The sequence below is a fragment of the Arachis ipaensis genome, chromosome B07 (genome assembly GCF_000816755.2).
Source record: "Arachis ipaensis cultivar K30076 chromosome B07, Araip1.1, whole genome shotgun sequence".
Lineage (NCBI taxonomy): Eukaryota > Viridiplantae > Streptophyta > Magnoliopsida > Fabales > Fabaceae > Arachis > Arachis ipaensis.
This window is the reverse complement of record NC_029791.2, coordinates 4,174,275-4,188,527: the sequence shown is the minus strand read 5'-3', so window position 1 is coordinate 4,188,527 and position 14,253 is coordinate 4,174,275. Positions and strand designations below refer to the sequence as shown.

General features: G+C 34.4%; 4 protein-coding genes across 4 annotated transcripts; 2 read left to right on the top strand and 2 right to left on the bottom strand.

Annotated features, from left to right (window-relative positions):
- Positions 348-4,437, bottom strand: LOC107609378 (transmembrane protein 56-B). Its single transcript, XM_016311326.2, has 9 exons — positions 4,057-4,437; positions 2,830-3,030; positions 2,623-2,711; positions 2,394-2,532; positions 1,960-2,034; positions 1,647-1,768; positions 1,492-1,567; positions 1,323-1,382; positions 348-750 (listed from the first exon to the last, which is right to left on the bottom strand). Exons 2-9 carry the CDS (start codon positions 2,962-2,964, stop codon positions 622-624), a joined length of 825 nt encoding a protein of 274 aa, XP_016166812.1. The 5' UTR covers positions 2,965-3,030; positions 4,057-4,437; the 3' UTR covers positions 348-621.
- LOC107609480 lies at positions 8,188-9,828 on the bottom strand. The gene has a single exon (XM_016311470.2). The coding sequence runs from the start codon at positions 9,660-9,662 to the stop codon at positions 8,478-8,480; it is 1,185 nt and encodes a 394-aa protein (XP_016166956.1). The 5' UTR covers positions 9,663-9,828; the 3' UTR covers positions 8,188-8,477.
- Positions 10,067-12,654, top strand: LOC107609697 (cleavage stimulating factor 64). Its single transcript, XM_016311714.2, has 6 exons — positions 10,067-10,317; positions 10,577-10,615; positions 10,700-11,212; positions 11,297-11,392; positions 12,129-12,314; positions 12,390-12,654. The coding sequence occupies exons 1-6, from the start codon at positions 10,147-10,149 to the stop codon at positions 12,513-12,515; spliced, it is 1,131 nt and encodes a 376-aa protein (XP_016167200.1). The 5' UTR covers positions 10,067-10,146; the 3' UTR covers positions 12,516-12,654.
- Positions 13,678-14,253, top strand: LOC107606478 (VQ motif-containing protein 20-like). The gene has a single exon (XM_016308540.1). The coding sequence runs from the start codon at positions 13,678-13,680 to the stop codon at positions 14,251-14,253; it is 576 nt and encodes a 191-aa protein (XP_016164026.1).

Here is a 14,253-nt window from a genome sequence, read left to right as displayed (position 1 = left end):
TTGGAATGATAAGTATCATCTTTTATATAATACAACATTCAATTGGGTTCAGTATTCATATACTAATCTCGTTTGAGACTTGAGATGATGGTCCTCCAAGCAAAATAAAATTGCACCCCAAGTAATATTGTAATGTGGACAAAAAAGACCAAGACTTTTTTGGTTACAAAGGAAGGTTTTAAGATTGAAATGATCATATATATATATATTGAAAAATGCTTGTCCCAACTTTTTATACATAGTCTTCATTTTCCAGTACATGTATTAACTTGCATAACTACTATATCATTTCCCAATGCCAAATTGATGGAACGAAATTAATTACATTTAACAAAACATGAAATAAATTTAACTAATTAACAAGGACATATATATATATATATATATAGCAATAACACATTTATACAAAGACAAATGTATGAGTTCAGATTCACATGGGAACCACAGAAGTTAAATAAATCCTTTCTGCTCTGTTACATCTTACAGTGAACAGCATGACATTTTAAGTTTACATCAGAAGAGAGAGATGAATGGATGGTTGGTAGGGATATTAACAGTGTAACCTATAATTCATTTTCCTCAAAATTTTTGAACTATGCAGATCCATCAAAATATATTATGTTACTGCCTCTTGGCCAAGGTCTTCCTTAAGCCTTTGATAATCTTTGAGAACCAAATCAAGTTCATTGCTGATAGTACCAATGGCACTACAATAACTAGCATTTCCCCAAAGGTGCTCATATGCTCTACCTGTTCAATAATTCAACAATCATATCTCATCACAAAATATATGAAATATTGTTTTGATTTCCCACACAACACAGTGATATTAAATTTAACCACCATGCTATGTGTACAGAAAAAATAGCTACCAAATCAGCCACCCATATAGAATACATATTGGAATACAAATATACATTGGAAATGAGTTAAACAACACACGTATTTATACACAAATACATGGTGATTGATTTGGTGGCTGATTTTTTGTGGCACATAACAACTACCATCAAAGCCTCATTTGGTGGCTTATTTTTTATGCGCACATATCATTTTAGTAAATTTAATCACAAGATTTGAACATCCCAAAATTGATATCCATTTGACACAATACAAGCATATTACTTATATTTCATTATAGAAAAACTGATCTTTTGGTCAACAAATTGATCCAAGTTCTATGTCAGTTTTCACACAGTACAAGATGCAGCTATATTAATAAGGAAAAAAAAATTCAATGTTAAGATCTACATCTACTTGCAACAAAATCGCAAATTCAATTACAACACAAGTGTTATATCAAGTGTGTTAGTATCTATTACCTGATCATAGTGCAGGTAGACGTGGTAAAACATGTACACAAACAAAATTATTCTGGCAACCTGCGGAAAAACCATTTCTGTTAGCATGATAGACGACACGAACAGAGGACGAGAATGGAAATGCAAATACTCAAGACGAATATTACAACATAGAATGCGATGAACCTACCAGCCATGCAACGAATATTACAACCCCATTGACAAGATATGCCTTGGACTTTTTCATTCCAGCTACATCTAGATACCTATACACAAAAAATATGCACGTCAATAAAGAACAACATTACGTGATGTATTAGATTTCAGATATAAGCACATGAATACCATCTCAAATTTATCCCTGGAGTTGTTGTCTCGGAGATCAGGACCATGTATGTGTAAAGCTGCCCCTCTCCACTCAACATTGAATAGGCGACTGCTACTAAAGATAACAGATGATGAATCACCTGAATCAATGGTAATATGAAGTCACATTAAATACCCGATCAACAACCTAAAGAGGGAGAAAGGGGAAGGAAAGCAAACTCTGGCCATAATCATCTCCAGCCGGGTTCCTATCAAGTGAAATATCTTAAACTTGAATGACAGAGTTCAGCTAAAGAGACAGGCTAGTTTAGTCAAAAGGAATGATCCTTACATACTCGTATCCACCAAGAGAAGGAAAATACCAAAATATCATTGCAAGGTCAGCGATGAAGTAACCAACAGAAACCTGTCAGGGGAACTTCACTATGTGAGAAATATGGACTTCTAGACCAGAAAAAAAGATAGAAAATGTTACCAGCTTATAATACGGGTTACAAACATGTTTTCTTTTTTCAAATGAAGGTAATATTCACATGGGATCTATATATTGAAAATGAAGGCATTTCATGTAATAATAGAAAACCTAGCAACAAAAAGAAGCCTTCAATCATTTAGGCATTTCACGATTAGATTAAGGTAGTATACAGAGATAATTATATGTCATTATTATTTATCACAAATCTGACATGCAGAGATAAATGGCAAATAGGATAACTGAATATGAAAAGGATAAGCCAAATTGAGAAAGATATAGATCATTCCTACCCCTAGAGCAAATGTAGACACTGGTGAGCTTCTATGTGTAATAATTTCAGATGACCAATTGTCAGAATATAGAGTTGAGCAAAACACCAGGTACAATGACATAGATGTTATAAAAATGGCATGAATAGTTGACATAGAACTGCACAGAAAATAGGAAAATATTCAGAAACATATTTAGATCATCGAATACAAAAGAAGAGATTCTCTACTAGCAAAAACTTCCAGTTACCGGTTATTCCACTCGATGCGCTGGATTTTAGTGAGGCTGGAATAGGTCTTAAAGTAAACAGTGCTAAAAAGCTGAGTAAGATCATAAACCTGAAAACAGGAAACACTTATATATAATATAAATACAAAATGATAGAATAATGACAGTACTAAGTGCATACTTAAGAAATAGAATTATAGCATAATACAATAGACTATTGTGGCATACCATCTTGCAAGCAAAAATGCCACCAATAATGGATGTATAAGGAATCAGAGGATCTGCTAAGAGATATTCCTTCACGAATAAATTTGCCTGATTCTGGTAAGATTTGAATTTCATAATTTCTTGTGAATTCAACATTGCAAAGCCTTATATGAGAAGTCCCTTGAAGATAATATGTGATTTCCAAACTTTCTCGAATTTCACCTATTATACGAATGAATAGAAGAATGAAAACACAATTTAAGGATTGATAATTTAAGGATCACATAAGTTACATGAATTACGGGAAAGGGGATTAGAAACTTAAGTATATGCCTATTGTGTGTCAAAGAGGAAAAACTAATTAATTAATTACACCTTTCCTCTGGATCAAGAAAGAATATCCAGAGAAGTAAAGAAGAAATGTAAGTAATATGAAGGAAAAGGCATCCTGGTCAAAGAAAAGGACACAAGAGGTCACAACCAAACTAACAATAGCAATACAAAAAAGTGTTCCAATCTCTCTCATTACAAGCTAACTTATCCCAAGTCAAGGGTAAGAACTTCCCATGGGAAACCCTGTACCAATCAAAGACACCAAAAATTCTTTGACACACAAAATGCATTGCCATAGCACTTTTTCTTACTTAGTTTAGCCGAAACCTTAAAAATCAATAAAGACCAAAACACCAAATGCTTCAACCTTGTGTACATATACCAAAGTTTCACCCAAAACTCCAAACATTCAATTCCAATTTCCCAAATGTAGCTTCCTATCAAAATGAAACATAACCAACTCCAATATCACAGATCCTCCAATCAAATCCAACCAGAAAAATGAAGGCAAATCAAGTTTTTAACATCACCAAGCAATGAATTATTCACTAATACTGTTTCAAACCTGAAAAATTGGTAATTAACGGCTTCTGGAATTAATATCAATCCTTAACAGTTACGACTATAAATATCTACTGTCATCAGTAACAATCAAAGTTAACTAATATCAAATGAAAAATAAATTTTTCATTTTTAGAAATTGAAGCTAACCAAAATGCAATTCAAATAAACAATTTAAAAAAAAAATTTAATAAGATATCCACATCAAACCACCATCCACAATTTAAGTATTTTCAGAAACCCATTAAGAAAAAGTTTTCAGCTTTGCGAGCACTGAGAGTAACAACGAACAAAAAAAAAAACATCACATTCACCGAATCAAAGTGCATCCGATGCGTAGATTGGTTGACTCACCTAAACGTTAAAAGGGAGCAATTGCAACCGCGTGTGTATCTGAGAGCATGAAATTTGAAGATGGATGCAGTGATGATCGAAGAAACAAAGGGAAAAAATTTGAATTCAAAAAACCCTAATACGATAAAATCGGGAATTTGGGAATCGGAGGTTGAAGTAAGGTATAAGGTTAAAGGATGAGGAAGAAAGATTATAGGTTGTTGCCACCCGCCTCTTGTTTTCTTTTTTTTCTTTTTTGTTTTCTCTTCTTTTTTCTTCTTTTTTTATCCCTAAATTCTACAATATTCTTCAATTTTCTTTTGGTTTATTATTTTCCTTTTTTCTTTTTTAAGAAAATAGGAAACCCTAATAATAGTACTAGGCTACTAGCACAATGTTGTTCAATCATTTTCAACAATGACTTCAATTATTATCATCTGAAAATCATTACAAGTCACTAGCAGTTCTTACTTTGTAGTACTACTTCTACTACTTAGTTTCATTGATTGTGTTAGGTTTGGATTTATTTATTATCCTTTGTTCCAGAAGCTTCATAGAGTTTTCTATGCCTCTATGGTGGATTGGTGGGCCTAAGTTGTTTTGATATGGAATTTGAGTTTAATTTGATGTATTTATGGTGTAAAATATTTTACAGAGTCGTATAATTATAATCGTATAATTATAATTGTTTTTTTAGATAATTATTTACAGAGTTAATATAAATTATTTTTGTTAATGTAACATTATATAATTAAATACACATGTAAAATAATTTTACGATGATAATATATCAAAATTAAATTTATTGAATTTATGTGTTAGTAATTGCCAAAAGTTTTAGATTAATTAATTAAATTAGAATACAGATATTTAACTTATATTTTTAAAAAATTAACATTTTTTTATGCAATGTTGAATTAAGTTTAGAGATAAAAAAACTAATGCACTATGGACTCAAATATTGAAAGATTAGTTTATGAATTATTACATATTATTCAAGCTAGTTATTATATATTGTTTGTTGGCTTTCGCTTTATTTTCTAAGCCAACAAGTTAAAAATTAATTTGTTATAGATTAGAGTTTCATTTAAAAATTTATAACAAACGAATGAATTATTGCATGTACAAAATAAAATTTAAATTTTTTATATTTATTTAAACGAATGAACAAATGGATCATTCAACTAATACAAGGTGGTTATTATATATTGTTTATTACACTAACAAATATGTATGACATATCATGTGATTGAATTTTAGAAGTTAGTTGTCTTATTCAATTTTAGCATGCTCAATTAATGAAGCCTATGGAATCAATCCAGAATAGCTAATGAATTATTGGCTTTTTGCATTTGCAAGTTACTACTAATTGATGTTCATGCATCACCATTTCATGTTATTGATTTCTCAATGTAATTTACTTATTTATTTTACTCTCACTTTATTAGTGTGTACAAAAGTTTAAAAACTAAAAATTATGACTTAATTATAAAGTATGTTTTCTTAATTACATAGATAGGGCTAAGATTTACATTAGAAAGGTGAATTGGACTTATTGATGCTGACTTGCTGAGAACTAATGATTAAGGACATCATGGAATTTCTAATATTTAATTATAGCGTATGAATAAGCTTACCATAACAATAATATATTCCTTTGTGTGAATTATATGATATGATATAATTACATGTTTCTGAATGGTTCCTTGTAATCTTTGAATAATTCATAATGGTAGTCCAAATGAAAACGCGTGGCTAAAATTAAAATAGAGTTTTATTGTATAGGGCATTGATATGGCTAGAGAGAAAATGATTACTTTAGAAGAAGAAAATGATAACACAATAAGTGTTGCTAAAAAGTGGAATCTTGTGGGGGTTTGGAGAAAGTGTGTGGTGCTCTAATTTGAGTTCATGCTTCCAAGGTGATACAATTTTGTCTGTGTTCATGCAATCACATTCACACCATCAATGTCACGTGACTTGGAGAGGGATAATTCTTGATTTATGGGGCATACCCACGTTACCAATAACTCTTGAATCATTTCATTTTCCCCTATTTTTTATTTTAGAGAAAATGATAAATAGATTTTTGACTTTTTGTTCCGTGGATATTTTTGTCCCTGACCATTGAAAAATACTTTTAAGTCACTGACCTTCACAAAATTTGGATGGATCCGTCCCTGATGGAGGCATTTGGACGGATTAGTCCCTGACGGAAGCATTTGGACGGAGAGACTGATCTGTCCAAGTTTTGTAAAGGTCAGAGACTTAAAAGTATTTTTCAATAATCAAGGACAAAAATATTGACGGGACAAAAGGTGAGGGACCTATTTGTCTTTTTCTTTTTATTTTATTTTTGTATTATTGACCGAAATATTCATTATCAATCACGATGTCCATTTTCATTAACTTATAGAAAATTTTTCAAAATTTCTTAAAATATTGGTTACAATAATTTTAATGGTTAATTTTAATTAATATATTATATATATTTTTTATAATTGAGATGGACGGTTAAAATTGTCAAAACACCAGTGTAAAATACTAAAAAGATTAATCTTTTGCTTGACCACATAATTGGGTTTCTCCGGTTTCTTTTAAACCTAAGAATTTAGTATAACGTGGAATCAATATAACTCGATCAATGTCAATAATATTGATCCAATAACATACTAAATTTAGTGTTGCTATTAGTTGGAGACATGTTTTGTGTCTCTTCTATTGTGGGATTTGGTGTGCTTTTGCTGTAATTTTGTAGCTGCTTTCCATCAAGCTCCACATGTTTTTAGAGCTCTCTTCAAAATTTGAAAAACAAAAAACTTACTAAAAAAAAGTATAATTAATTTGGTAAAATTGAATTAACCAAATCTTATAAATTTGGTGATGTTAAAATGATGGGTTATTATAGATGATTTTTTAAATAGTGAGTTTAAAAATATAGTTACTTGTGTTAATAAGTCAATAAACGACTAAATATCTGTGTAAAACTTTTATACCATCAACAATAAAAATTAAATTATGTGCAATAATGTTTCTGTGAGCATTAAATTTAGATCCAGCTGCCAATGACTTATAGCTCAAATGGCATAGTTTCCCCATATTCAATTAAGAGGTTGCGGGTTTGAATCTCCTATCTTTGGTTAAAAAAAAATTTAGATCCAGCTCTCTTGTAATTACAGCCAAATATGTCCCTCATTGCAAAGTTGCTACCAAATCACATGATCCAATTTGGGTGCTATCATAAACACATTTCCATGTTATATAAACCAATGGCTCAAAAGACCCTCCAACTATTGGAGAACTTCATTGAAAGCTTTTAAACATTGAAACAGCAAAATTCAAGTTAGAATAATAGAAGCAACAACCTTCCACAATCTTCATAGAACATAGAACTACTGCTCTTAATTTTGATGATAATGAAAAGGGAAAACTACCTCCAAATAATTAAATAAAGTGAGTTTCCAGTATCTACTGAATCAGAGATGGCTCATGCTAGTTTGAGGGATCTACCAGATCATCAATTTATTGCAGCTAGAAACATTTATTAGCTAGACCTAGAAAATCACAAACAATTTACTTCTGATTCCCAGTACTCGCGTGAAACCATGTTGCCAAGCAATTCTATGCTGGTTTAGATAGACATAAGCTTCTCTACCAGCAGGTCTCAACATATGCCAATGTACCAAAACACTCGACAGGACAGTTGATTGAATATTCGAATGTCAGTATTAATAGTGACTTTACCATGATTTGCTATTACAAGAACCTCTAAATTAATGTCTATGATAATCAAAGTTCCATAGCATATGAACTTAAAAGCATACATCAAACATATACTTATATAAGAATGTGAAGTATTGAAATAGAGGGGTAAAATAAAAAGGCTAAAACATTCACCAAAATAATAGGTAAGAGTATAACAAGAAATCAATATAGATAGATGGTGATTAAATATATCATTTTAAATGACTTGTCTATTAACATGGTTTATGACAGGGTATTATGTCGTCAATTGACCCATATAGCCAAACATATATAGTGGAATTAGAATAAGGAACCAGTTGTTGTTTTATGTTTGTTATCACTTATTGCTTCTAATTCGAAGCACAATTATCGTACAAAATGATATTCAACCAAATATTTCCCTTGACAAACAAAAATAATTAACATAAATCACAGATCATAAGAAAATAAGCATCTTTGCTGATTGTGTTTATGCGCCATCAAAATAATTATCCAAGATAATAACAAAACTAACAACCACTTGTAAGGGATCAACATGATACAAAATCAATGGCTTATGCAAACAATGCCCTTCTCAAGTTCTCAATGAACTGCAACTCAGTCTCAAATCCATGCACAAAAAGTGAAATCGATATGTCCAGCTTTGCAATGAATGCACAACTACAAGTCTACAACAAAAGTAAGAAAAATCTCCAATGCTAAAGTAAATCCTTATAATCAACCAAACCTTGATATACCTTAGGTAGAAGAGGCACCTGATCCAGATACTTAGTCACAAAGTCCTCCAAAAACTCTTCCTCCTTCATACACATGAATGTCGCCAAGCATAACTGATCTTTGACGAGTCGTTTCGATTTCAAGACCTTAATCACATGGCATCTAGGGATAACCCTCTTCTCCAAGCTGTATCCTAGAGTTGTGGGGAACCTCGCAATGTCCTCGGAAGACCAACCCATATCCTCCACCAAGAATCTCATCGCCCGCTCGATCCTCTCCGGCGAATATGACATAAAAGTAGGGAACTTTCTAAACGACGAAAGGGACACCTCTTTTGACCAACCCCATTTCTCCAAAGACTTCATTTTTCGGTCCATCTTGGCGCAATCCATATGCGAGAGCACATGTACGGCACTGATGAAATTGCACTTGTTAGGATCAAACCCCATTTCCTTTGCCAACTTCGCACATTTAGCAAACCTCTCATGATTCATAAACGCCTCGCTCGGGTGAAACATAACCAACAGTGAGATTGAACTCTGAGGCACACCCAAATCTCTCAAAACCTTTGTGTTGGGAATCAAATTCTTCATCACATCACACAACACAAAAGCCATTGCACCGCGCTTCAATGAACAAACAATTTCTTGCTCACTTCGAACAACACTCTTCAGGACCTCATAGCGCGGAATGAGGCACTTCTCCAAGCTCCTCGCTAACAGGTTTTGGTTCTCAATCACAAGTTTTGGGAGGAGAACACGTGGAATCCCAATGGAGGAGAAAAACATGAGCTTGGGCTTAATGATCTTTTCCGCATCAGTGAGGAGGAACAACGGTCGCTTCTGAATGAACTTAGCGATCTGCGTATCGGAGAATCCATATTGTCTGAGGAGGGCTAAGACCGCGTTTGGCTTTTCAGGGGTTTTGAATTGAACCTTTTGTGACAAAAGCGCGGCGGTCTCGGGGGAGAATCCGCATTCGGCGATTAGATAGGAGATTGTAAAGTTGTGATCTTTTGGGAGTTTGGTATGTTTGGTTGCGAGTGAATTGAAGAAAATGAGATGCGATTTATGCTGTTGAAGAAGATTCAATTGGGATTTGGGGTTGTTGAGATTTAGGGTTTTAAAGGAAGAAGCTAACCTTGAAAAGAGAAAATTGGGCATCATTTCTTTGTATGGCTGCTCTTCTAAGTGCTAATTTGATCCTCCACCTCCACGCATGGTTGAATCACTCACTGATGCAGAGCTTCAAGATTTGCAAACGGAGCTGCTGCACTGCACTGCACTGCACTGAACTGAATAACAGTTGAGAGAAAAATGATGAGCAAAACCTCTCCTCTTGGTGACGATTTTTTGTTTTCAATAACCTTACTGAAGCCCCAAATGCCAAAAAAGTTTGGGCTTCACTAAAAGCCCAAAACTTTGTTCAGTGAAAGTGAAACCCACAAATAGCATTAGCATATCATCAAAACAAAATATAAAGCATTAGCAAACGGATTTTTGGGTCACTAAAGCCCAAAAGGCCCAAAAAAGGCCCAAAACTTGGTTCAGTGAAACCCACAAATAGCTTTTACGGAAAAAAAAAAAAGAAACCCACAAATAGCATTAGCAAAACCTTCTCCTCTGCACGTCTTCTTCTTCGACTTCAGGAATGTCGGAAAAACGGATCGGCGGCGAGGGTTTATCGGCCAACCTGGCCGGAATGTCGAAGAACCAACTGTACGATATAATGTCTCAGATGAAGAATCTGATTGAACAGAACCAGCAACAAGCCAGGCAGATCCTCATCCAGAACCCTATGTTAACCAAAGCTCTCTTCCAGGTTCTCCTTTTCTTTTTCCAGAACCCTATGTTAACCAGAAACTCGTTTTTCCTTATTGCTGTAACTTTTCATAATTGCAGCTTTAGGTTTATAACATGAAACCCTAAGTTTAATCATACAAGTTACAAGAATGGATTATCCCTATTTTGAACAGTTTCCACTCTTTCAAGTGTACTCTTGCTAATTCTTCAATTCACTTTGTGGTTCTTCTGAATTAGTTGTTTAACTTGGAATTTCCCATTTTGTTTTGTTTAACCAGGCACAAATTATGCTTGGAATGGTGCAACCACCTCAAGCGGTATGTTTTTCCGATTTCAATTTCAGTTTCAGTTTCACAATCGTAGAAATTCGTTCATTGAGGGTGGAAAATGTTTGATTCTAGGTTCCAAAGGTTCAGCCAATTGTACCGCAAAACACTCAGCCGTCGCCGCAGCCGAACGTTCAGCCTGCCCCTTTATTGCCTGGGCAAGGTGGTTCTCAGGATCAAGCAGGTGTATCGCAACCCCAAATTCCTCTGCGAAAACACCCAAACCAACCTCCACCACTGGTCTCATCAACTGCTGTTCCTGCAATGAGTCATCAATCTCAGCCGATGGCCGCACACTCTTCCCAACTGCCACAGCAACCTAAAGGACATCTCGCTCCCCAAGTGGGTTCGGGGCCACTTCCACAATCGTCACAACTTCCAAACGTACCGACCCCTTCGCTCCATTCATCTGCACAACCATTGCAGACACCTGGATTTTCACATATGCCTCTGCAACCACAGTTGCCACCGCAGCACCGACCACCGTCAGTACCTAATTACCATTCCCAGTACCCTCCACAAATGGGTGCCAGTGTGGGTTTTCAACATGCTGGTGCTCCTCACAATCTTTCGCAATCCATGTTTCTTGTGAGTTGAATATTTCTGTTTACAATTTATGATCCCATGTCTTGTTGAGTTTTAATAATATTGTTTTATTGATGAAATTTGCAGCCAGGTATAAAACCACCTTCAAGTGGTGGATCCACATTTCCACAGGGGCAGACCCCCCTGCTTCCAAGTCAACAATCGTCGCAATCGCATTATCAGGTATGACCATGTGTGAGCACCCATGAACTCTTATAAAAATATTTAGGGCTTGATTGGTTTTTTGACTTTTTGTTTTTATTTGCTCAATTTTTTGCTTTCTATTTATATGATTTGTTACCCTTATGAATTTAACTCTTGGTTCATTGGCATGCCTGACTAGAATCAAATTTTATTTGGCTAATTAGATCCTACATGTCTGAAGTGAAATCTATTCTTTGTTTAAGATGTTATTGCCATTAACCTATATGCCTAGTATAGAACTGTTATGATGAGTTTGGGGTTATATATACAGTAGGCTTTTACAAGAAAACATGGCTCTTTTTGTTTTGAAGGTAAAATTTGCCATGGAGATAAATGAATTATTGAATTGGAAAGTTGATACCTATTAATTACAGAATACTTGATGTGGAGAAAAAAAGTTATATTTTCTAGTTTACTTAACTAGATAATTTAAGATATCATCAAAGCAATTGTTAACAGAAGTAGCGGTTTGATTACTCTAGTTAGCGTCCTGTTCTCGTTTTTCTTTTATTTTCTCTTTCTGCCACTTATGTGACTCTTGTTTGTGCACATAACTATCCTTAAACCTAAGTTGATTGTCGAGATTTGAACAGAAGAAACACTGAAATAAAGTACTTGAGGGCCAGTATTTAGTCTTATGATGATAATGACCATGTATATTGAAACTAAACATAGTAGTTGGTTTTTCGTATTCTAAGTGATATTTGCATATCAGGTTGGGAATATGCCTTTAGGGCCTGATTTTGGCAGTCAAGCTGGAAGTGCAATGCACGTTGATAGAGGGTCTTCTTGGATGCCTGGTCCTTCGGAAAACCCAACACCGCTTTCTGTGCCTCCAGGACCACCATCTGTAGTGCCTGGTTTGATGGGAGCTGCTAATCAACCACTTCGGCCTCCCGCGGTAATTTTTGCGAATTAATATTAATTTTGTATGGATTGTTCTTCAGTGTTTTGATATTCATTTGTGTATGTGTAGTTGACCCCGGAGATGGAGAAGGCACTACTTCAACAAGTCATGAGTCTCACACCAGAGCAGATAAATCTACTTCCTCCAGAACAAAGAAATCAAGTGCTGCAGCTTCAACAGATGTTGCGTCAATGATGTATTTGGCAGGCATTATTCTATGATCAAATTTATTGGATTCAATGAAGTTTTGTAGAGGTTGATAATTAAATAGGAGTGAATTCAATCGTATAATCATGCTAAGAAATTTAATTCTATAAGCTTTCTCAATTCCATAGTCATAGTCCATATTAGGAATTTACATTTTCAGGTATACATACGGGTAATAATGAGAATATTATGGGGCGGAAAAGAAAAAGATAAGCAATTTGGTTGAAACTAAGATGAGTTTACATTTCATTAAAAACTAAAACTCATAAATATCGTTGATATCATTTTATATTTTTCAATTAAATAATTTACCAGTAAAAACAATTGTCAGTAACTTATCAATAAATAATCTTGAGAAAATTGACATAAAAAAATAACGTTGCAAAATATTTGTAGGCTATTTTAACAATAATTTATTGCGAAGATATCGGTAATTTTTTTCAGATAATTGTACTGTCAAAATTTCGTGTGTAACATTTTTTACATTTACTAAATATAAAAAAAGTGACAACAATACAAAGATATTTCAACATTTAGCAATGATAATTGAGTATCTACTTACATCTAGAAAGTAAACAATGACATAACATTTTGTATAAATATATCTCCGGGATATACTCTTATAGAAACTAAATAAAGTACTTAGTTATTTTTTATTTTATGACATTTTAAATTGTAATAAATACTTTATTTAGTATTTATGACGATGATATTAAATATTCTCTGTTTAGAAAATACTTGATTACTTTAGTAGCTCTTATTGCTATTTCTATTTCTTTTTTTCACCAACTACTGATCTTTCTTAATTTGTTATTATAAGTAGTGCAGATAATAACAAAAAGATTATTCACGAAATAAAAAAAGAAAGGCATAACAGAAAGAAGTGACAAAAGATTTGGATCGAATCCCACGTAATGGCGAAAAGTTAGGTATAATTTGCATCGGCATAGGAACGGAGAGAGTTTGCTTCGCAAACAAACTCCAACTAACTAACTAACTATTTAATTAATTAATTAACCTTCTTCCTCTATTAGCATTTTTAATCTTCCTTCTTTAACAAGATAATCTCCCACACTATACGCAATTAACAAATTAATTAAGATATAAAACAACCAACACTGCATAAACCACTCTCTCTCTATAATCAAGAATGGCCCCTCCGCCATTGCATTTGCACTCGAAGAGAGAAAGCGGTGGCACCGCCATGCCGGCGATGAAGAACAAAACCACCAACACCACCACGCATCTCAAGATCAACAAGGAATCTCATTGCATCAGCAAGAATCAGAATCAGAATCACAAGCAGCAACAGCAACGGCAACCGGTGATAATATACACGCATTCTCCTAGGGTTATTGAGACGAACCCTCGCGATTTCATGCAATTGGTTCAAAAACTCACCGGCCTCCCTCGCGACAAACGGAAGCAGGAGGAGGAGCAACCGGTCGTGGTGGAGGAGGAGCTGGAGGATGAAACCACGTCGTCATCGTCGCCGCCGCTTTTGACGGAGGAGTATATAAACTCATGTGTCGCGCCTCCTCCGCCTCCGCCGCCGCCGTTGATGGAGCCAATGACGATGATGCCTAGTTACTTCAATACATTGCTGCCGCCGCCGCTGTTTGGGCCCGATTCGCCGGAGTTTCTTCTCTCCTCCAACTCCAACTGCACCTCCAGTAATAATAAGGCGCCGTTTAACTTCAACTACGCCGATCCCTTTTTCTTCTGA